Genomic DNA, 24,625 nt, shown 5'->3' with positions numbered 1-24,625 from the left:
ATTGTGACAGTGGTATGATCCATCTCAGGACGCAGCTGACAGAGAAAGGAAACGGGCAAAGGTTATTGATGGAGAAGTGAAATTAAAATTATTATTAATCCAGAAATGCTTCTTATTAAAGGGGAACTCCATCAGGTAAAACATCAAATGCTGCAGGAGAAGATAGCATTGCTTACATGTCTGCCCCAGTTCTGAAAGCATCAAAAATCCCTGTGTTTTGGGGTTTTTGGTTCTGTACCTTCTGCTCAAGCAGTTGTTCAGTAGTGTTGCTCGCGAATATTCGCAATTCGAATATTATTCGCGAATATCGCATATTCGCGAATTCGCGAATTTCGCAAATATAGCGCTGTATATTCGTAATTACGAATATTCGTTTTTTTTTTTTTTTTTTCTTCACAGTACACATCACAGTGATCACCCCTCTCTGCTTCCAGCTTGTGTGGTGTAAAGAAGGCTGTAATACTACTGTGTAAGACTGGCGTGCGAAAATTCGCATATGCGGAAATTAGCATATGCTAATTTCCGCATATGCGAAAATTCGCATATGTTAATTTTCGCGTACACGTATTTTCGCACACGCGAAAATAAAACGAGAATATAACGAATATGCGAATATTCGCGAATATATGACGAATATTCGTCCATATATTCGCGAATATTCGCGAATTCGAATATGGCCTATGCCGCTCAACACTATTGTTCAGTACTACAATTCCCAGAATGCATTGGTTACCCTGCCTATTCCCCTCCAACTGCACTTCTGTCAGTTCCTAGTCCAGAGCTGCTGCAGAATATTTCATTTCACAGCAGACTATTACACAATTAGAGAGGTTGCAGCAGAAGCTTGCTGTATTCATTCCCTGTCTGCTCCTCTGGCTGTGGCATGTTCAACACAGGGCAGCATGCTGTAGCCACACTTCATTATTTACTCTCAAAGCAAGTCTATTGGAGAGGGCGTGATGGCTGGGGCGGGGTGTGACATCATGAGGGGGCGGGGCTGTGGCATCACAAGCTCCCGGCGCCGGCTCCATCGCTTGGAACAGTTTGTTCCAAATGCTGAGCAGAGGAGTACCCCTTTAATGCCACTGGCTTTTGGTGCTGATACCTACCATGATACATCTCCAGACAGCCACCCACATCATGATGTTTTTATGATTACATCCACCTCGCAATTATCTGCCTGTGTTTTCTGTGAACCCGTCTCCTTTCTGCTTTTTATGGTTATTTTATCTATATGTTTGTACATCAATAAAGATTTTCTATAATTAATATTACATGGATTGATTCACTATGGGATGATAATATGTAAAGAACATTTCGTCCAGAAGAAGGAGAGATGTCTCTCTAGCGCCACCCATTGGAGGATTGGAGGTAGCTTTCCTTTAAAGTAGATATGTTAACAGGAAAACAGGGTGTAAGTAAACCCATGGCTAGATTGGGGTAGTCATTAGGATCCCAGGCATATCTTTTTTTTTTTTTTTTTAATCACACTAGTCCTTTCCATAGTCCTTGTTAATATGTAAATGTGGCTCAAAAGCCCAGGGGGCGTTGCCAGCATGGTAGGAGCCCAGGGGGTGTTATCCAGCATGGTAATAGCCCAGGGGGTGTTACCCAGCACGGTAGGAGCCCAGGGGGGGTGTTACCCAGCATGCTAAGAGCCCAGGGGGTGTTACCCAGCATGGTAAGAGCCCAGGGGGTATTACCAGTATGGTAAGGGCCCAGGGGGTGTTCCCCAGCATGGTACGAGCTCAGATAAGGGGGTAGGACTTACCTGGGGTCTTTCCATACTGGGAAACACCTTTTGGGCTTTCGAGCTTCATTTACATATTAAAGAATATCTACGGTCTTCAGATAGGTGACTCTTCTTGGGAGGGTTCTGGTGAACATTCTGACTGATGTTTCAAAGCTCTAATGGCTCACATTATACTTATTGTTAAGCTTCCTCCAATAGGTGGCACTAGACACGCAGCTTTCTTCCTTCTGGAGGACAGCTCATTTACATACTAGTTTTCCCAAGGGATCATTTCCAGGCCTATTAGTTCTATGTGTAACGACAGGAAGCAGGAACTGCTGAACAGCAAGGTTGGCCCAGTGGAGGATCGGTGGCAGGTGAGTACATTTGTTTTTCTTACAAACATTTTATTAAAGGGGTTATTCTGGCCAAAGACATCTTATCCCCTATCCAAAGGATAGGGAATAAGTTGTCTGATCCCGGGGGGTCTGACGCTGGGGACCCCCGCGATCTCCGTGCAGCACCCGCATTCTATGCCGGGCTTCTGCTCCAGTCCCGGAAGCCTCTGTGTTTTTGGGACTGGAGAAAGGATGTCATGCCACTCCCCCTCATGATGTCATGCCACGCCCCCACCATTCATGTCTTTGGGGGGGGGATGACAGCTGTCATGCCCCCTCCCATAGACATGAATGGAGGGGGCGTGGTGTGACATAATATCTCCAGTTTCGGAAACACAGAGGCATGGAATGCAGGCGCTGTATGGAGATCGAGCGCGGGGTGGGGGGAGGGGGGTCAAGATGTCTATAGCCGGAATATCCCTTTAAGTTTTTTGTCAGATAAAAAGTACAATGTGCAACATTGGTACGAGCAAAATAAGAGGGAACAAAATGTCACAGATCTACGTGGAGTTTGTATGTTCTCCCCGTCTTGGCACAGGCTTCCTCTGGGTATTCTGGTTTCTCCACACCCAAAAACATACAGAAGTTAGATTGTGAGCCCCAGTGTGGGCAGATCACTAAATATAGAGTATCAACATGTTATTTCAATTTCTAGAACAAATCCCAGTGGAAGCCTAAAAACGGAAATGAATCTACAGCTGTGGACTTGGCATGAAGATAGAAAACATGGCCCCAACAATAGAGCCATCAATTGTATCAATGGGAAGGATTATACAACCTATTCACAATGAAAATCCAACACGGAGTGTGGAAGAAGATGTTGGTTGTTCCCAGTCATCTATAGAGCAAGTATAAAAAAAATGGGAAATGTATAAGCTGAGAACATACAGGTAAAACAAGAAAGGTGTCAAAGCATCAGGATACAAACTACTGCCATGGATTAGGTCCTATACATTTTAATACAGTGTCTCCCATTAGTGGGTGCAATCAGTTATACATTTGAAGCAAAGTTATAAAGTGCTCCTCATTTTCCAGTCACATGGTATCAAGAAGGCAGAAGTTGCCTGTTCACCAACAGACATCTGTGAATTTGTTGCACATCTCTTACAACATGGAGTGCCGCAGAAGATGTTGGTTGTTCCTAGACAGCTATAAAGCAAGTATAAAATAGAAAAAAAATGGGAACGTTTTAAAAAGAGAACATACAGGTAGAACAAGGAAAGTGTTAAAGCAGCAGGACACAAACTACTGCTATGTATTATGTCTTATACAAAATTAAACAACAGAGTGGATGTAATTGGTTGTAAATTTGCAGCAAATGCGTAAAGTGCTCCTCATTTTTAGGCAGAAGTTGCCTCTAGTTCACCGACAGACGTCTGATTTTGTTGCGCCTCTCTTACAACATGGAGTGCGGCAGAACATGTTGGTTGTTCCCAGTCAGCCACAGTGCAAATATATAAGAAAATAGGAAGGTTTTAAAAGTGTTTCCCAACCGGTGTGCCTTCAAACTACAACTCCCAGCATGCCAGGAAACACAGGAGCATCTACTAAATATTACTGCCATACGGTGGCTACGCGATAAAGAAGATTAAAGGCTCAGTAAACAAAAGGTTAATATTTATTTATTTCTGTAATAAAGACGAGTAATATCAGGATTTGTGGCCATATTCCACCTATCCGCCTTCTAGAAATGAAGAATGTGATCATGCTTGGTCTTCTCCAGCTGGTAGTCGTGTAGCGCCGGTTTCTCTCCGGTGTGGGGTAGAGGTTCGTGGATTCTCAGATGGCAGAAGTGATCGCCTCCGAGCCAGACCTGAGGAGAGACAGAGGGACGCCATATTATAGACCAGCATTTTCTGACCAGTGTGCCTCCAGCTGTTGCAAAACCACAACTCCCAGCATGCCCGGAGAACCAGCGGCTGGGAGTCGTAGTTTTGCAACAGCTGGAGGAACAGTGGTTTGGCACCACCATTATAGACAGGCAGGCCTGGTAATCCAGTTACCTTGACAAAATGGTTCGTTCCGGCGACAACCTGTTTCGCGTATTTGACGGCCTTAAACTCTTCGGTCTTAAGCCCAGATTTGTGCAGGAAATCGTGTTTTATCTGAGGATGAGAAGAACAAGATTAGCAAGAAATCTGTCTTAAATGTAATGAAACAAAATAAAACAGCAATCGTCTTTTTTTAGTTTTTTTTATTCTATTTTAAGAATTTTTTTTATATTCTATTGTAAGATTTTTTTTAAATTGTATTTTAAGATTTTTTTAAATTCTATTTTAAGTTTATTTTTTATTTTAAGATTTTTTTTATTATATTAAGATTATAATTTTTTTAAATTGTATTTTAAGATTATTTTTTGAAATTCTATTTTAAGATTATAATTTTTTTATTTAAAGATACTTTTTTATTCTATTTTACGATTTTTTTTTAAATTCTATATTAAGATAATTTATTTTATTTTAAGATCATTTTTGAATTCTATTTTACAATTTTTTTTTATTCTATTTTAAGATTTTTTTTGAATTCTATTTTAAAATGTTGTATTTTTTTTTTTTTTTTTTTTTAGAATAAAAATGCATAATGTGGTGGTTGCTTTTAAAATAGATCAGGACACTTGGTTAGCAGGTTGGTGACACCAGGGGTTTTTTAGTTAGTATGTGTGACTGATGATGAGGGTTGTAGTTAGTATGTGTGACTGATGATGAGGGCTTTAGTATGTGTGACTGATGGTGAGGGTTGTAGTTAGTATGTGTGACTGATGATGAGGGTTGTAGTTAGTATGTGTGACTATGATTAGGGTTGTAGTGTCCGGTGCTGAAGTGTAACAACCCTGTAGTTAACTGACAGTTCCCAGTAACCACTACTTCAAATAAAGCAGCTATCTGTATAAAGGCCCCTGGAATAAATACCTCAAAAGCCAGGAACAGCTTGTTCTTCTTGCAGAATCCAATATAACAGAAGACAGTGATGATGATACAGATGGGGAATACCAGATGTGATAGACATGTTAGGTAGAGATAGTTGGTAGTTGGTCCCTTCTATCAGGTTGGGGGCACTATGCCTTCACTGTTATCAGGTTGGGGGCACTGTGGCTTCACTGTTATCAGGTTGGGGGCACTGTGCCTTCACTGTTATCAGGTTGGGGGCACTGTGGCTTCACTGTTATCAGGTTGGGGGCACTGTGGCTTCACTGTTATCAGGTTGGGGGCACCGTGACTTCACTCTTAGGTTGGGGGCACTATGCCTTCATTGTTATCAGGTTGGGGGCACTATGACTTCACTTTTATCAGGGTGGGGGCACTATGCCTTCACTGTTATCAGGTTGGGGGCACCTAGGCCTTCACTCTTAGGTTGGGGGCACTATGCCTTCACTGTTATCAGGTTGGGGGCACCTAGGCCTTCACTCTTAGGTTGGGGGCACTATGCCTTCACTGTTTTCAGGTTGGGGGCACTATGCCTTCACTGTTATCAGGTTGGGGGCACGGTGCCTTCACTCTTAGGTTGGGGGCACTATGCTTTCCCTGTTATCAGGTTGGGGGCACTATGTCTTCACTGTTATCAGGTTGTGTGCACTATGTCTTCACTGTTATCAGGTTGGGGGCAGCATGCCTTCACTGTTATCAGGTTGGGGGCACTGTGCCTTCACTGTTATCAGGTTGGGGGCACCGTGCCTTCACTGTTATGAGGTTGGGGGCACTATGCCTTCACTGTTATGAGGTTGGGGGCACTATGCCTTCACTGTTATCAGGTTGGGGGCACTAAGCCTTCACTGTTATCAGGTTGGGGGCACAATGCCTTAATTGTTATCATGTTGGGGGCACTATGCCTTCACTGCTAGTAGGTTGGGGGCATATGCCTTCACTGCTATTAGGTTGGGGGCACTATGCTTTCACTGCTATTAGGTTGGGGGCACTATGCCTTCACTGCTATTAGGTTGGGGGCACTATGCCTTCACTGCTATTAGGTTGGGGGCACTATGCCTTCACTGCTATTAGGTTGGGGGCACTATGCCTTCACTGCTATTAGGTTGGGGGCACTATGCCTTCACTGCTATTAGGTTGGGGGCATTGTGGCTGTGACTTGTATCCTGCTGGAATCGCTGTGGCCATCAGTGCTTTGGGAAAAACTAAAGACTATTACACGCAGTGCAGGGGGAGCAGCATAAATACAGAGTATTATTATTATTATTGATACCACAGGCAACTATTAGGATCCAGATATATTTTCCAGGCAAAATGGAGAGAACAGCACCGAGGTCCTTTCTGTGATCAACTGTATATATGAAAACACTCCTAGTGAAGCCTAAAGGGGGACTCCAACCTGCTGATCCTACCTGGGTCTGATATCCTGGTGATTATAGCCATCTGAGCATCCATCATATCCACCTTCCCACTATTGATATGCTATCTATCTATCTATCTATCTATCTATCTATATATATATATATATATATAATTATTTTTTTTTTGTATTGCACATACAAAAAAAGTTGGTTCCTGCACCCCACCCATTTTATAAGGTGCTGGATGTCCCAGACCTTACAAGCCTGGTAACTGCTCAGAGGCACATTCATAGTGTAGGGTCCGTCCCAATGAGGTCACCTTATCGTGGTGGGATGGTACTCACTATTTGGTAAGTGAAGCACCTCAATTTTTTATTTTTCATTATAGCAATATAGCATTTCATATTTCATCTATATCTTTGTGCTAGCAGTCAACAGAAATATATAGAAAAAGACAGAGGAGACACAATGCGCATCTAAGCGTAGTAAAAAAAAAATATATATATATATAGATAATCTGAGTGTAAAAGAAAATAATTAAATTAAATAAAAAATGGATGTCGGCTCCAAGGAAGGGGGGGAGCAGCCATTTCCAGATTCGTGTTTTCAGTTGTTATGTTAGGTTTGCTCACCTTTCTGTGTTGTACCGTGGGCACAACACCAGTAGACGCTTGTTTCCCACTATTCTGGGGGACACAGATTGGAGGAGTGCAGCCGGCACTAGACCTGTTCTCACCGGCGGAGGACGGTCACTGGAATGGAAGAATATCGGTCCCGTGGTCCCGAGAAAAAAGAGAAGTGCTTCTGTGGGCGCTCACCTCCGTCACAGATGTAGTCCGTCACAGGTATGTGGAAGTTTCCGAGAACTTGGTAAAATAAAACCGCTTGGACACGGATGTATTTTGGAAAATAAAAAGAAGGTTTATTCCTTCAGCATGCAATACAGCAACGCGTTTCGAGGGGCAGGGACCCCCTCTTCATCAGGCTATCAGATAGCCTAATGAAGAGGGGGTCCCTGCCACTCGAAACGCGTTGCTGTATTGCATGCTGAAGGAATAAACCTTCTTTTTATTTTCCAAAATACATCCGTGTCCAAGCGGTTTTATTTTACCAAGTTCTAGGAAACTTCCACATACCTGTGACGGACTATATCTGTGACGGAGGTGAGCGCCCACAGAAGCACTTCTCTTTTTTCTCGGGACCACGGGACCGATATTCTTCCATTTGTGCTAGCAGTGTGCTGCTGTATTCTCCTGCTTGTGTGTGTGTGTTTATATATCTCCACCTTCCCACTATTACATAGAAACATAGAATGTGTCGGCAGATAAGAACCATTTGGTCCATCTAGTCTGCTCAATAATCTGAATCCTATGAATAGTCTCTGGCCCTATCTTATATGAAGGATAGCCTTATACCTATCTCTATCTTATATGAAGGATAGCCTTATACCTATCTATCTCTATCTTATATGAAGGATAGCCTTGTACCTATCTCTATCTTATATGAAGGATAGCCGTATACCTATCCCTATCTTATATGAAGGATAGCCTTATACCTATCTCTATCTTATATGAAGGATAGCCTTATGCCTATCTCTATCTTTTATGAAGGATAGCCTTATCTCTATCTTATATGAAGTATAGCCTTACCTCTATCTCTATCTTATATGAAGGATAGCCTTATCTCTATCTCATATGAAGGATAGCTTTATACCTATCCCTATCTTATATGGAGGATAGCCTTATGCTTATCCCATGCATGTTTAAACTCCTTCACTGTATTTGCAGAGACCACTTCTGCAGGAAGGCTATTCCATGCATCCACTACTCTCTCAGTAAAGTAATACTTCCTGATATTACTGCAGAAACCTTTCCCCTCTAATTTATAACTCTGTCCTCTATATAACACAACACTATGTCCTCTATATATATAACAATATGTCCTCTATATAACACAACACTATGTCCTCTATATATAACACTATGTCCTCTATATAACACTATGTCCTCTATATATAACACTATATCCTCTATATATAACACTATATCCTCTATATAACACTATATCCTCTATATAACACTATGTCCTCTATATATAACACTATGTCCTCTATATATAACACTATGTCCTCTATATAACACTATGTCCTCTATATATAACACTATGTCTTCTATATATAACACTATGTCCTCTATATATAACACTATGTCCTCTATATAACACTATGTCCTCTATATATATATAACACTATGTCCTCTATATAACACTATGTCCTCTTGTAGTAGTTTTTCTTCTCTTATATATCTTCTCCTCCTTTCCCGTGTTGATTCCCTTTCTGTATATAAAGTCTCTATCATCTCCCTCAGTCTCTTCTTTCTTCTATACATGTTCAGGTCCTGTAACCTTTCCTGGTAAGTTGTATCCTGCAATCCATGGACTAGTTTAGTATCTTCTCTGAACTCTCTCTATAGTATCTATATCCTTCTGAAGATACGGCCTCCAGTACTGCGCACAATACTCCAAGTGAGGTCTCACCAGTGCTCTGTACAGCGGCATGAGCACTTCTCTCTACTGCTTATACCTCTCCCTATACACCCATGAGCACTTCTCTCTACTGCTTATACCTCTCCCTATACACCCATGAGCACTTCTCTCTTTCTTCTTCTTATACCTCTCCCTATACACCCATGAGCACTTCCCACTACTGCTTATACCTCTCTCTATATATCCATGAGCACTTCTCTCTTTCTACTTCTCATACCTCTCTGTATACACCCATGAGCACTTCTCCCTTTCTGCTTCTTATACCTCTCCCTATACACCCATGAGCACTTCTCTCTACTGCTAATACCTCTCCCTATACACCCATGAGCACTTCTCTCTACTGCTAATACCTCTCCCTATACACCCATGAGCACTTCTCTCTTTCTACTTCTTATACCTCTCTGTATACACCCATGAGCACTTCTCTCTCTACTGCTTATACCTCTCCCTATACACCCATGAGCACTTCCCTCTACTGCTTATACCTCTCCCTATACACCCATGCATTCTGCTAGCGTTTCCTGCTGTTCTATTACATTGACTTCTTACCTTTAAGTCTTCTGAAATAATTACTCCTAAATCCCTTTCCTCAGATACTGAGGTCAGGACTGTGTCACATGTTCTATATTCTGACCGAGGGTTTTTACGCCCCAGGTCCATTATCTTGCACTTATCCACATTACATTTCAGTTGCCAGAGTTCTGACCATTCTTCTAGTTTCCCTAAATCCTTTTCCATTTGGCGGATCCTCCAGGAACATCAACCCTGTTACATATCTTTGTGTCATCAGCAATAAGACCTAAACCATCAAGACCTTCTGTAATATCACTAATGAAGATATTACACAATACTGGTCCCAGTACAGACCCCTGAGGTCCCCACTGGTAACAAGACCTCGCTCTGAATATTGTCCATTGACTTTAACCCTCTGTTGTCTGTCACTCAGCCACTGCCTAATCCACTCAACAATATGGAGTCCAAGCTCAATGACTGCAGTTTATTGATAAGTCTTCTATGTGGGACAGTGTCAGAAGCCTAAAATCTAGATATGCAATGTCTACTGCCCCTCCCCATCTATTATTTAGTCACCCAGTCAAAAAAGTCAATAAGATTTGTTTGACATGATCTCCCTGGAGTAAACCCATGTTGTTTTTCATCCTACAATCCATGGGATTTTAGATGTTCCCCAATCCTATCCTTAAGTAGGGTTTCCATTAATTTCCCCACTATTGATGTCAGACTTACTGGCCTATAGTTGCCTGATTCCTCCCTACTACCTTTCTTGTGAATGGGCATGACATTTGCTAATTTCCAATCTTCCGGAACGACTCCTGTTACCATTGATTGGTTAAATAAATCTGTTAACGGTTTTGCTCGCTCACCACTAAACGCTTTTAATAATGTTGGGTGTATCCCATCAGGCCCCTGTGACTTATTTGTCTTTACTTTAGAAAGCAAACGTAGAATCTCTTCCTCTTTAAAGACATATGCATCAAACAATTCCTTAGTTTTCCTCCCTAATTGAGGTCCTTTTCCTTCTTTCTCTTCTGTAAGTCATCATTAAGGCAGTCGGCTCGCCCCTTATTCTCTTCTACATTCCTTCCTTTGTTTTTCATTTAGTTATAACTTGTTTTAATTTCCTTTTTTCATTGATTTATCTGAAGAATGTCTTATCCCCTTTTTTCACAGACTGGACTAGTTTTTCTTCTGCCTGTGCTTTAGAAGTTCTTATAACTTGCTTGGCCTCTTTCTGCCTAGTCTTGTAGATTTCCCGATCTTCATTGCTCTGGGTTGTTTTATAATTACTAAATGCTAGTTTTTTGTTTTTTTATGATTTTGGCCACTTCTGCTGAGTGCACAGGGGTCTCTTCCTTTTTCTGCTTTTACTGACAAGTCTAGTGCAGTTTTCTGTTGCCTTCAATAAAGTGTCTTTTAAGTAGTCCCATTTCTCCTGGACTCCATGTAATTTGTTCCAGTCTGAGAGGGACTCATTTATGACTAATCTCATTTTTGAAAAGTCTGTTTTTCTAAAATCTAAAACTTTTGTTTTTGTGTGGTGTGACCCCTTCACTGTTCTCATATTAAACCACACTGATTGGTGATCACTATATCCCACACTGACGGGTGATCACTAGATCCCACACTGATTGGTGATCACTAGATCCCTCACTGACTGATGATCACTAGATCCCACACTGACGGGTGATCACTAGATCCCACACTGACGGGTGATCACTAGATCCCAAGCTTTCGGGTTGTGAGACGCCAGAAACGTTGTCCTATTTCTAGCTGGAACAAAGCACCTTACATTTTGCTCCTTCCGTGTGCAGCCTTTCCTATATATATATATACAGTGACCCCCCGACCTACGATGGCCCCGACATACGATAATTTCAGCATACGATCACTCTCAGAGGCCATCACATGGTGAAGGCAGCATCAACATACGATGCTTTTGTATGTCGGTGCCATCGCATAAACGGCTATCCGGCAGCGCAGACTGCTTCAGCTGCCACCGGATAGCCGTTTACGGTGCCCCGTGTGGTCCGCTGACGATCACTTACCTGTCCTCAGGGCTCCGGCGCGTCCTCTTCGGGATCCCCTGCATTGTTGGTGCTCTCCATCGTCGTCATCACGTCGCTGCGCACGCCGTCCCGTCATCCAATAGGAGCGGCGTGCGTAGCGACGTGATGGCAGCGACGGAGAGTGAGGATGCCGGGGAAGCCTTGCCGGAGCGTCGGGGACACCTCGGGGACACGGCGACAGCGATGGACGGCGACATCCAGGGCAGCGGTGACGGTCCGGAGCGGCGGGGACACGTGAGTATAACCTCCAATACCAGTGGTCTTCAACCTGCGGACCTCCAGATGTTGCAAAACTACAACACCCAGCATGCCCGGACAGCCAACGGCTGGCCGGGCATGCTGGGTGTTGTAGTTTTGCAACATCTGGAGGTCTGCAGGTTGTAGACCACTGTCCTATACTTTACATTGCACGGATCCCTCAACATGCGATGGTTTCAACAAACGATGGTCCATTTGGAACGGATTACCATCGTTTGTTGAGGGACCACTGTATGTATATATATATATATATATATATACATATATATATATATATACATATTGTAATGATTTCCCTCTGGGGATGGCTCTGGGATCGTCATTGACACGTTTCTACTTCATTCAGCAGCAGACAACAGATCTTTATACATTCCGGCTCCTCGCCAGTTTTATTAGACAGGTTGCAGGATCAACAAAAACATGACAGGAACAAACAAAATCCTAGACCGTCCAGTCACTGACTACACATTAGTCACTTCCCTCTCTATCCACTAGTAATCGTTTCCACCAACTCAAAACACAAGTTTCCTGCAACCTTTTATTCACTGTTCACACACAGCGTTTGCAGCCTCTTGCTGTGTGTACTTAGACTCCTTGTCTTGTCCACTTCACTATTGTGGGTCACTCACAGCCCCGGCTGTGTGCTCCTCGCAAGGACCCCTGCCTCCCCCCACAGCCACCTTGCTGTCTTCTGGGGAGAGCCCAGACTATTCTGTTTCCTTTCCTTATATACAGACTTCCCACACTTCTGCTGCCCTCATTAATTAGGCCCCTGATGAGCCTCTCTAGATCACCTAGGATAAAGGACTGGGAAAAACACCCTTTCATTGCCTTAAAACCTGCCTCAATGCCACAAAATATACAGGTTTTTTTTGCCGTATAAGACGCAATTTTTCTTCCCCAAAACTGGGGGGGAAAAGTTGGTGCATCTTATACGGCAAATACACATTAAAACCCTGTCCTATCGGGTCGGTCACTGCGGACATCAACGGCCGGGACCCGCGGCTAATACAGGACATCACCGATCGCGGTGATGCCCTGTATTAACACTTCCGACGCGGCGATCAAAGCTGACCGCCGCGTCTGAAGCGAAAGTGGCACTAACCCGGCTGCTCAGTCGGGCTGTTCGGGACCGCTGCGGTGAAATTGCGGCTTCCCGAACACCTTACAGGACACCCGGAGGGACCTTACCTGCCTCCTCGGTGTCTGCTCCGTGCCGGGATCCCCTGTATGGCCGGCGCTCTCCTTCGTCGTCATCACGTCGTCGCGCACGGAGAGCGAGGATACCGGGCAGCAGAGACGTTCCGGAGCGACGGGGACACCCCGGGGACAGCGATGGAGGGCAACATCCAGGGCAACGGTGACGGTCTGGAGTGGCGGGGACAGATGAGTACAACCTCCAACACCAGTGGTCTTAAACCTGCGAACCTCCAGATGTTGCAAAACTACAACTCCCAGCATGCTGGGAGTTGTAGTTTTGCAACATCTGAAGGTCCGCAGGTTGAAGATCACTGTCCTATACTTTATATTGTATTTGGTTCAGATTTTTTATGCTTAAAAATTGGGTGCGTCTTATATGGCGAAAAATACGGTATAGATATATATATTCCAACTATTAATATACTGTGTGTGTGTATATATATATATCCAATTGGTATAGGTCACAGACGGATTTATTTTCTGTTTGGGGATGACTTCTATGTCCAGAACAGGGGAACAGCCATGGGTTCCAATGTAGCACCCACCTATGCGAACGTCTTTATGACACAATTCGAAGATCAATATATCTATGCCTCGCAGTGGTTTCGATTTGTCCACTGTTGGTTTAGGTATATCGATGATACCTTTGTGGTTTGGAGTGGGGACTCTGTACAGTTACAACAGTTCCTGGATGAACTCAATGGGATTTATCCAGAGTTGCAGTTCACCATGGTACACTCGGACAGGTGTATACAATTTCTTGACACACAGGTACAGCTGACGAACTCGAGACTATCCGTGGATTTATATTCCAAGCAGACGGATCGGAATAGCATATTGACATACGATAGTTTCCATCCCAAACCAATGTTAAAATCCTTACCATGGAGTCAGATGCTAAGAGTGAAACGGATAGTCTCGAGTCCAGAACAGTTGGACAAACGTCTTGGAGAGTTGGATGAGAAATTCAAAAGAAGGGGATATCCACAGTCTCTACTTAAACATCATAGAGCGAGATTGGACACTGTGGATAGGGCCTCCTTACTCACCACTAAACTTAAGAGATCCTCTAATAGGATACCCTTTGTGAGTACATATAGCACCAATAGTCAAGGGATTGCGAAAATCATACGAAAAAACTGGGATCTAATAAAGAAGACCACTGAAATACAAGATTTTCCAGTTATGGCCTACAGAAAGGGAAGGAGCTTCAAAGATAGACTTACTAGGTCAGATGTGGGGAGCATGAAAAGCAAACAGGGCCAAACAGTATTGGCACCCCTTAGACCAGGTAATTTTCCATGTTTGGGGTGTAGTCATTGTAACAGCCTTTTAAAGGGCGATACTTTTAGCCATCCACATACAGGTCAGCCAATTAAGATCAACGGAAGATATACTTGCCGTTCTAGTTTTGTCATCTACGTGATACAGTGCCCCTGCGGCCTGTATTATGTAGGTGAGACCACTAATGAAATAAGAATTAGGCTAAATGGACATAAATCATCCATTAGGACCCATAAAACTGACTTACCATTACCCAAACACTTTCTCGAAGTTGGGCACAGCATAAGCCAACTTAGATTCAGGGTAATAGATCATGTGCCCCCGATGAGGTTGGGAGGCGATAGAGAAAAAGTATTAAGACAAAAAGAACTCAGATGGATTCACAGGTTGGGAACATTGTATCCAAGAGGATTGAATGTAGATTTTAATCTGAAACCGTGCATGTAATTACATATTTTGGACTGCTTATCCCCTTCTTTTCCGTGGACTTTACTGTATCCATCTCTTATTGTTTTCCTTTTCCTTTCTTGTTGTTTTTTGAGTTTAGTTTTAATTTTCTCTCTTTTTTTCTTTTTTCTCCCCTCCAATTCCAATTTTTCCTCCCGCTTTTCCCTCCCCCTCTTTCTTCCCCCTCCCCCTTTTTTCTTTCTTTTCTTTTTTGTCCCCCTTTTTGTCTGTCCCCTGTTTTTGGTTTCCCCCCCTTCCCCCCCCCCCTTTTTTTTCCTTTTTCTTTTCCCTCTTTACCCTCCCCCTTTTTTCCCTTTTTTTTCCTTCTTTTCCTTAGTTTTCTACTTTTTTCTCTTTGATTCTACACCTGCTCAGTGGGATTATTACAATTTTATAATGGTACTCTGTTTTTCTATTTGTTTTTAGATACTCTATTTCACTTTATGGCTCAGATGATGGATTCCTGGATGCATTGACCTAACCCCTATGTTAAATTACTGCTTTACATATGGATTAATATTAATAAACTCCTATGTCAATAAATTATACTTGTAGTAAATATTGGTATACAAACAGCGCCTTATTGGTCCACCAGCCTCATGCAAGCACAGTTATGACATTATATTTTATGCACAGGCACCTCTCCCATTTTTCATTGATATTCATACCCTAGAGTTGATGCGCGGCCGTGGGGATCGCGGACGGGTGATGGTTTTTCCAGCCCTCGTCTGTTGGCTCCCACGCCTGCGCACAACCTCTCCGTTGTCTGTAGCGGAGGTCTATGATTGACACGCACGGACGGAGAATTAGATAGCGATGCGCTTGCGCGGCGATCCGGCGCATGCGCAATAGTGATAACTTGATCGAAAAGGGTAAGGGCAGCATGTAGCCAATTACACAAAGGAGGAGTGGTGTACAGGGATACACGCAGGCGCAATAGGTCTGTGTACAAACGGAGTTTACATGCTCGAGAGGCTGGTATATAATAAGGCGCTGTTTGGCAGGATCGGGGATACAGGTCGGCATCCGTATTTAGATTAGTTTCATCTGAGCCCAACACTTTTAAGGGAATATGAGAATATGCACTTTATATATGCTTATAACACTTTACACATTTGTTTACTTGTTGATTACCATGACAACATGGTCACATGTTTTTATTAACCAATGAAAAACTTTATGGGTGGTAACTATGTTTAATTGTGAACATTTGCACCTGATGTTGTACCAATCAGATTGTTTTTGAGATCTATATATATGCACTTTATTCACTTTGTATTCATGCTTGACAAAGGCTACACCATAGCCGAAACGTTGCATTGCTGATGACCTAAATAAAGACCACAGCCTTTTTTGAAATTGGGAGTCTGCATACTTTTTGCTGTGACCTAGACCAATTGGATGTTCTATATCTGGACTGGTTATCCGGATGGTCACGGGCATAAGAGCAGGGACTAGTGCTGTCTTCCTCCTTGGACGTGTGTGTATATATATATATATATATATATATGTATATATATATATATATATATATATATATATATAACCACCTTCCCACAGTTGAGATATATATATACCACTGTGCATTAAAGGGGTTATCCAGGAAAAAACTTTTTTTTATATATCAACTGGCTCCAGAAAGATAAACAGATTTGTAAATTACTTCTATTAAAAAATCTTATTCCTTTCAGTACTTATGAGCTTCTGAAGTTAAGGTTGTTCTTTTCTGTCTAAGTGCTCTCTGATGACACCTGTCTCGGGAACCGCCCAGTTTAGAAGAGGTTTGCTATGGGGATTTGCTTCTAAACTGGGCGGTTCCCGATACACGTGTCATCAGAGAGGATTTAGACAGAAAAGAACAACCTTAATTCAGAAGCTCATAAGTACTGAAAGGATTAAGATTTTTTAATAGAAGTAATTTACAAATCTGTTTAACTTTCTGGAGCCAGTTGATACATATAAAAAAAAGTTTTTTTCCTGGAATACCCCTTTAACCCCTATGACATACCTGTACGTCATGAGTGGGTATGACATGAACATTTGCACCCCGCAGCGCCCGGAAAGATGGTGGCTATGACTGATAACCAGCCATCTTACCATGTGACCACGGGGGGTTTCATCCCCTACCCCCCCCCCCCCCCCCCAGCGATCGCTGCTATCAGTCAAATCTGACCAGCTGATAGCAGCGTTTCGCTATGAGAATACTTAGCAGCGCAGTGTGTGAGTCCGTATCACGGGGATCGGGACACACACCGCTCTGCTAAGTGTCCCTTACCCGTCCCCCGGCGTCACTTACCCGTCCATGCGGTGTCCCGAGCGGTCCTGGTGCGAGCGGCGTCCTCCAGGCGGTCCCAGCGATGGTGCGTCCCGGCAGTGAGTTTGCAGCAGCGGGGCGGCATCTTCATTGGCAGCAGTGAGATCGCCGTAAAGCGATCTCCCCGCTGCCTCTGGGAGTTTCAAAACTGCAACTCCCAGCATGCCCAGACAGCCTTTGGCTTTCTGTGCATGCTGGGAGTTGTAGTTTTGCAACATCTGGAGGTCCACAGTTTGGAGACCACTGGAGACCACTCTGTCGAGGCATGCTGGGAGTTGTAGTTCTGTAACATCTGGAAGACCACAGATTGGAGACCATTGTACAGTGGTCTCCAAACTGTGGACCTCCAGATGTTGCAAAACTACAACTCCCAGACTGCCCAAGCATGCTGGAAGTTGTAGTTCGGCAACATCTGATCCTTCAGATATTGCCGAACTACAACTTCCAGCATGCCTGGGCAGTCTGGGCATGCTCGGAGTTGTAGTTTTGCAACAGCTGGATGTTTGCCCCCCCCCCAATGTGAATGTACAGGGTATACTCACATGGGCGGAGGTTTACAGTGAGTGCTGCAAGTTTGAGATGGCGCAAATTTTGCGCTGCAGCTCAAACTCCCAGCAGCAAACTTGCTGTGAACCTCTGTCCGTCTGACTGTACCCTAAAAACACTACACTACACTGACACTAACCTAAAATAAAAAGTAAAAAACACTACATATACACATACCCCTACACAGCCCCCCTCCCCTCCCCAATAAAAATGAAAAACGTCTGGTACACTACTGTTTCCAAAATGGAGCCTCCAGCTGTTGCAAAACAACAACTCCCAGTATTGCCGGACAGCCATTGACTGTCCAGGCATGTTGGGAGTTTTGCAACAGCTGGAGGCACCCTGTTTTGGAATCATTGGCGTAGAATTCCCCTATGTCCACCCCTATGCAAATCCCTAATTCAGGCCTCAAATGCGCATGGCACTCTCACTTTGGAGCCCTGTCGTATTTCAAGGCAACAGTTTAGGGTCACATATGGGGTATCGCCGTACTCGGGAGAAATTGGCTTACAAATTTCGGGGGGCTTTTTCTTCTTTAACCCCTTATGAAAAGGTGAAGTTGGGGTCTACACCAGCATGTTAGTGTATAAAAATTTTATTATTTACACTGACATGCTGGTGTTGCCCTATACTTTTCATTTTCACAAGAGGTAAAAGGGAAAAAAGACCCTCTAAATTTGTAACGCAATTTCTCCCGACTACGGAGATACCCCATATGTGGGCGCAAAGTGCTCTGGGGGCGCACAACAAGGCCCAGAAGGGAGAGTGCACCATGTACATTTGAGGTAATTTGCACAGGGGTGGCTGATTGTTACAGCGGTTCTGACATAAACGCAAAACAATAAATATCCATATGTGACCCCATTTTGGAAACTACACCCTCACAGAATGTAATAAGGGGTGCAGTGAGCATTTACACCCCACTGGTGTATGACAGATTTTTGGAACAGTGGTCTGTGAAAATGAAAAATACAATTTGCACATTCCACTGTTTCAAATATCTGTCAAACGCCAGTGGGGTGTAAATGCTCACTGTACCCCTTATTACATTCCATGAGGGATATAGTTTTCAAAATGGGGTCACATGTGGGGGGGTCCACTGTTCTGACACCATAGGGGCTTCCTAAATGGGACATGCCCCCCAAAAACCCTTTCAGCAAAACTCACTCTCCAAAATCCCATTGTCGCTCCTTCCCTTCTGAGCCCGGACACTTTACATACGCATATGAGGTATTTCCTTACTCGAGAGAAAGTGGGTTACACATTTTAGGGTGATTTCTCTCCTTTTACCCCTTGTAAAAATTCAAAAATTGGGTCTACAAGAAAATGCGGGTGTAAAAAATTAAGATTTTGAATTTTCTCCTTCACTTTGCTGCTATTCCTGTGAAACACCTAAAGGGTTAAAACACTTACTGAATGTCATTTTGAATACTTTGGGGGGTGCAGTTTTTATAATGGGGTCATTTATGGGGTATTTCTAAAATGAAGATCCTTAAAATCCACTTCCAACCTGAACTGGTCCCTGAAAAAGTACGATTTTGAAAATCTTGAGAAAAATAGGAAAATTGCTGCGGAACTTTGAAGCCTCTGATGTCTCCAAAAGTAAAAACTCATCAATTTTTTGATGCAAATATAAAGTAGACATATTGTATATGTGAATCAATATGTAATTTATTGGGAATATCCATTTTCCTTACAAGCAGAGAGTTTCAAAGCTAGAAAAATGCAAAATTTTCAAAGTTTTCATGACATTTTTAGATTTTTTACCAAGAAATGATACAAATATCAGTGAAATTTTACCAATAACATAAAGTAGAATATGTCACGAAAAACTCTCGGAATCAGAATGATAAGTAAAAACATCAGAGTTATTAATGTTTAAAGTGACAGTGGTCAGATGTGCAAAAAATGCCCAGGTCATGAAGGTGAAAATGGGCTGGGTCGTGAAGGGGTTAATCCTCTTTCACCATACAATGTAACACTATAGCTGTATAGACAGAGATGAAGCTGATCCCATGATGCTCCTCACCTTGTCGCACAGGTCTTGCACTTTGTCGTCGGCGGGCTTCTCCTCCCCCACTCCCCCGGGGACATGTTTTGAGGCCATAGTGAGTGTCAGCTCCGCGGGCTACACGTCTCCTTATATATCCATGGGGCGTACCACCTAGCAGTGGGAGGGGGGATGTTTGATCTGTGGTTTGTGCGGCTGACACGATGGGGATTTGTGCGTTATTGACATTGGAGCGACACCAATATTATTCCCACCTACAAACCCTTCTCACTATTAATCCTATAACTTATAGAAACCTTGCGTTGACCGTGAAGTATTTAGGACGTTGTAAACTCTTTTTGCTTAATTTAAATGAAATGACTTATGTTTTTTTGTTTTTTGTTTTTTACATAAAAACGGACTTAACTTTATGCACTTTTAAAAACAGTATAGGGTTTAAAAACGCATACGTTTCCATCCATTTTTTTTTTGCCATACGGTTTTCTTTAGAAAAACTGATTGAAAACAGTATATGGCAAAAAAACATGGTGTGAACCCAGGCTGTAGAATTCCGGCTTCTCAGAAACATTTATTAATTAACAGGTCGTTATTGTACTTTATGCTCATGAAGATCAAGTCCACTAGCCACGTCACGGCCACCTGTAAGTAGTGGGTCCCTAACATACCTAGCATAATATGTCGCAGCACTGAGTGGCGACCACCACCGCCCCAACACCAGTGCCCACAGGGGGAACGACCCAACTGGCAGAGCCACCCCACAGACACAGACACAGTGCCCCCCCCACAGGCGCAGCGCCACCCCACAGACACAGCGCCACCCCACAGACACAGCGCCACCCCACAGACACAGCGCCACCCCACAGACACAGCGCCCCCCCACAGACACAGCGCCCCCCCACAGACACAGCGCCACCCCACAGACACAGCGCCACCCCACAGACACAGCGCCACCCCACAGACACAGCGCCACCCCACAGACACAGCGCCACCCCACAGACACAGCGCCACCCCACAGACACAGCGCCACCCCACAGACACAGCGCCACCCCACAGACACAGCGCCACCCCACAGACACAGCGCCACCCCACAGACACAGCGCCACCCCACAGACACAGCGCCCCCCCACAGACACAGCGCCCCCCCACAGACACAGCGCCCCCCCACAGACACAGCGCCACCCCACAGACACAGCGCCCCCCCACAGACACAGCGCCACCCCACATACACAGCGCCACCCCACAGACATAGAGCCACCCCACAGACATAGCGCCACCCCACAAACACAGCGCCACCCCACAGCACCACCCCACAGACACAGCGCCACCCCAAAGATACAGCGCCACCCCACAGACACAGCACAACCCCACAGACAACACTAACAATTAGGGTGTAATGTACATAACTGACCAGGTGCCAGCGCCACCTCTGACCCACTGGCGGGGTCCTGCGTTGAAGCCCCGCTCGGCATAGTGTAAGAAAGGTGAGCCTATCAGGAGGTGAGCGTGTCGGGCCAATCATCTGCAGCACAGATGCTCAAACCTCCCTGGGGTGGGAAATTTAAAGCATCAAGATACAAACTAATGCTATGTATTATGTCCTATACATTTTAATGAAGAGTGTCCCATTTTTTGGTGTAATTGGTTGTAAACTTACAGCAAATGAATAAAGTGCTCCTCATTTTTCAGAGGCAGAAGTTGCCCCTAGCTCACCAACAGACATCTGTGAATTTGTTGGACATCTCTTACAAAATGTAGTGCGGCAGAAGATGTTGGTTGTTCCTAGTCAGTTATAGAGCAAGTATAAAATGGAAAAAAATCGAAATGTTACAAAATGAGAACATACAGGTAGAACAAGGAAGGTGTTAAAGCATCAGGATACAAACTACTGCTATGTATTATGTCCTATACATTTTAATACAAATGTGTCCCGTTTGCGGGTGTAATTGGTTGTAAATTCGCACAAAATGTATAAAGTGCACCTCATTTTTCAGACACATGGTATCGAGGAGGCAAGTGTTGTCCCTAGCTCACCAACAGACATCTGTGAATTTATTATGCATCTCTTACAACACAGAGTGAGGCGGAAGATGTTGGTTGTTCCTAGTCAACCACAGTGCAAGTATATAAGAAAATCGGAAGGTTTAAAAAACGAATCTTTATCAAAAGAATGAGTCCCGGTATGCAGGAAACATTTACTGACAACGTTTAGAATGTTTCCCTGTATTTTCTACTCTGATTTGCAAATTAATGAGAAAGAAGAATAAAGGCTCAATAAACAAAAGAGTAATATTTATTTAAATTTTTTTTTTTGTATTAAAGACAAGAAATATCATGAATAATGGCCAAATTCAACCTATTCGCCTTCTAAAAATGGTGAATGTGATCGTGTTTGGTCTTGTTTAGCTGGTAGTCGTGCAGCGCCGGTTTCTCTCCGGTGTGGTGGGGAGGTTCGTGGATTTTCAAATGGCAGAAGTGATCCTTGCCGAGCCAAACCTGCGGAAAAACGGAGGGACATGTTATATCTCCTCTCCTACCATATTTTAGATTGGCGTTTGCCAGGGTGTCTCCAGCCATTGCAAACCTACAACTCCCAGCATGCCCGGACAGCCGTTGGCTGTCCGGGCATGCTGGGATTTGTAGGTTAGCATACTCGTTGTAGTCATACTAGTTGGAAAACCCCAGTCTGCCGGTGCAGTTTGGTTATCCGATTACCTTGACAAAGTGGTCCATTCCATGAACAACCTTACTCGCGTATCTGACGGCCTTAAACTCTTCGGCCTTGATCCCAGATTTGTGCTCAAAATCGGGTTTCACCTGATGACGATTAAAACGAGAGTAGCAGGAAATGTGGTTTGTGTGTTTAGCATACAAAGACATTTTAAAGGGGTTATCCAGGAATCCAAAAAACAGATCTAATTTCTTTCAAAGACCGCTCCCTGTCTGTCTCCAGGTTGAGTGTGGTATTACATTTTGGCTCCATTCACTTCAATGGAACTGAGCTGCAGAACCACCCCCAACCTGAAGACAGATGGGGAGCGGTTTTTAAAAGATATTATCTCTGTTTTTGCGATTCCTGCATAACCCCTTTAACAATTTGTGGGAATAAAGCTCAAGTCATGTGACAGATCTCAAATACATCCTATTGAATGGATGAAAAATGTTAAATAGTTTTTTAGTAAGTTTGCAATCCTTCCTACTGCAGGGATATATTGTACATCTTCAGGTCAGGGGCGTCACTAGGTGGGGGCTAAGGGGGCTGAAGCCCCAGGTCTGATGCTTATAGCCTCGGGCAGTGTGTATTGTGGTTTTGTGTTACCCTAGGCCTGGCTTAACTCGGGCACCCTTTTCTCCTATAATGTGTGCTGTGTGCCGCCACGCCTTAGCAACTTAGCCCACGCTTAAAATCTAGCAGATGCCAGTCTGTATATACTGTATGATATAGGAGAGCAGTGTATACAGACAGGTGATATATACTATATATAGTGATAAAAGGATGGGGGATATACAAATTGCATTTCTTCCGGGCCCCCCTTAAACTGCCACTCCAGACGAGGGCCTTGTTGGCCTAGGGGTAAATACGCCACTGGCCCCAGCTGCACAAATTAATGCCCCAGCTACTTTAAAGTGAACCTGTCTTTTAATATAATGTAGATAATACAATTATGTGTATATTTGTAATATACATTGGTTAAAAATGTTGTATATTTTTGGGTGAAAAAATGCTGTCCCTGTAGCTATTGCCTGTGTGTCTCTATGAGGAGTCCAAAAACAGGAAGTGAGGGTAGGACAAGCAGGGCTCTGTGCAGCCTCCTGTTTGTCAGTCATCCTCATGTGTTAGCCGGGGGCGTGTTATAGAGCCTCAGTGCACACTGTCCTGCTTTTCCTTAGTTAACAGAGCCCTGCTTGTCCACCCTCACTTCCTGTATTTGGACTCCTCATAGAGACACACATTCAGTAGCTGCAGGGACAAAAATATACACCAATGTATATTACAAATATACATAAAATGGTATGATCTACATTATTGATGACAGGTACACTTTAAAGGGGTACTCCGTTGCTCAGCGTTTGGAACAAACTGTTCCGAATGCTGGAGCCGGTGCCGGGAGCTCGTTACGTCATTATACTTATAAAATATAATTATTTACTCTCTTCTTATAATTATAAACATAAATGTGACATTTTCCCCTATAAATAATAAAATGCTCCATAATCGCCTGGGTTATTTATTCTTAGATTTCGATATGAGATATGAGGTATTATCTGTATTAGGCTGTGTTCACACCACGTTTTGTTCATACAGGACCCCGCCCCCTTTCTCATTCATTTGAATCAGTGACTCCGGTCGGCTCATTTTTGACCCGTTTCCGGTTTTCACTCCCCCCAGCCGGATACGGTCCCTGTACTAGCAAAACGTGATGTGAACCCAGCCTTATATTTACATTACATAATACTGTTATTATCACCCAGGGTACAAATAATTACCCCCTAATTCCAAGTGAGGTGGAGAGTATATACTGTATATACACACCCCTGTGCATTAAGCTTGTTCCCCTATAAAGCACATACATGGGAACAATATAGATGTGAAGACCCAATATCCATAATGATAAAGCTGATCCCATCGTCTTTCTCACCTTGTCACACAGAGCTTGCACCTTTTCGTCTGCGGGCTTCTCCTCCCCCACTTCCTTGTGTCCATGTTCGTGCTTTTCCCCGTGTCCTTGTTCGTGTTTTTCCCCGTGTCCTTGTTCGTGTTTTTCCCCGTGTCCTTGTTCGTGTTTTGTGGCCATTGTGATTGCTATCTCCGCGGGTTGTGCCCGGAAAACATATGCGTCTGATTATATATCCATGGGGCGCACCACCTAACATTGGGGGGGGGGGGAAGATGTGATCTCTTGTTCTGTCATTACCTGATACGTGAACCAGCCCTCCCCCCCATAGGACAATGGTATGACCCATATCCACCTGTGTATCTTAGGGTGCAGCTGACACAAAGGCTGGAGTAGAAGGGATTTGTGCCT

The 24,625-nt window shown here is 43.7% G+C and overlaps 2 protein-coding genes across 2 annotated transcripts; both read right to left on the bottom strand.

Annotated features, from left to right (window-relative positions):
* Window positions 1-3,807: 3,807 nt before the first annotated feature.
* LOC130357538 (cystatin-B-like) lies at window positions 3,808-21,598 on the bottom strand. The gene is made up of 4 exons (XM_056560233.1): window positions 21,581-21,598; window positions 19,620-19,718; window positions 4,134-4,235; window positions 3,808-3,943 (listed from the first exon to the last, which is right to left on the bottom strand). The coding sequence occupies exons 1-4, from the start codon at window positions 21,596-21,598 to the stop codon at window positions 3,815-3,817; spliced, it is 348 nt and encodes a 115-aa protein (XP_056416208.1). The 3' UTR covers window positions 3,808-3,814.
* A 350-nt stretch (window positions 21,599-21,948) lies between these two features.
* LOC130357537 (cystatin-B-like) lies at window positions 21,949-24,394 on the bottom strand. Its single transcript, XM_056560232.1, has 3 exons — window positions 24,239-24,394; window positions 22,314-22,415; window positions 21,949-22,094 (listed from the first exon to the last, which is right to left on the bottom strand). Exons 1-3 carry the CDS (start codon window positions 24,392-24,394, stop codon window positions 21,966-21,968), a joined length of 387 nt encoding a protein of 128 aa, XP_056416207.1. The 3' UTR covers window positions 21,949-21,965.
* Window positions 24,395-24,625: the final 231 nt, after the last annotated feature.

The sequence above is a fragment of the Hyla sarda genome, chromosome 2, assembly GCF_029499605.1.
Source record: "Hyla sarda isolate aHylSar1 chromosome 2, aHylSar1.hap1, whole genome shotgun sequence".
Lineage (NCBI taxonomy): Eukaryota > Metazoa > Chordata > Amphibia > Anura > Hylidae > Hyla > Hyla sarda.
This window is presented reverse-complemented; position numbering and strand designations above follow the sequence as displayed.

Coding starts and splice junctions, on each gene's coding strand:
- LOC130357538 (XM_056560233.1), bottom strand. Junction 4,236..19,619: donor TGCAAGACCTGTGCGACAAG/GTGAGGAGCATC, acceptor TCTCATCCTCAG/ATAAAACACGATTTCCTGCA. Junction 3,944..4,133: donor GAACGAACCATTTTGTCAAG/GTAACTGGATTA, acceptor GTCTCTCCTCAG/GTCTGGCTCGGAGGCGATCA.
- LOC130357537 (XM_056560232.1), bottom strand. CDS start 24,394: ATGGCCACAAAACACGAACAAGGACACGGGGAAAAACACGAACAAGGA. Junction 22,416..24,238: donor TGCAAGCTCTGTGTGACAAG/GTGAGAAAGACG, acceptor AATCGTCATCAG/GTGAAACCCGATTTTGAGCA. Junction 22,095..22,313: donor GAATGGACCACTTTGTCAAG/GTAATCGGATAA, acceptor GTTTTTCCGCAG/GTTTGGCTCGGCAAGGATCA.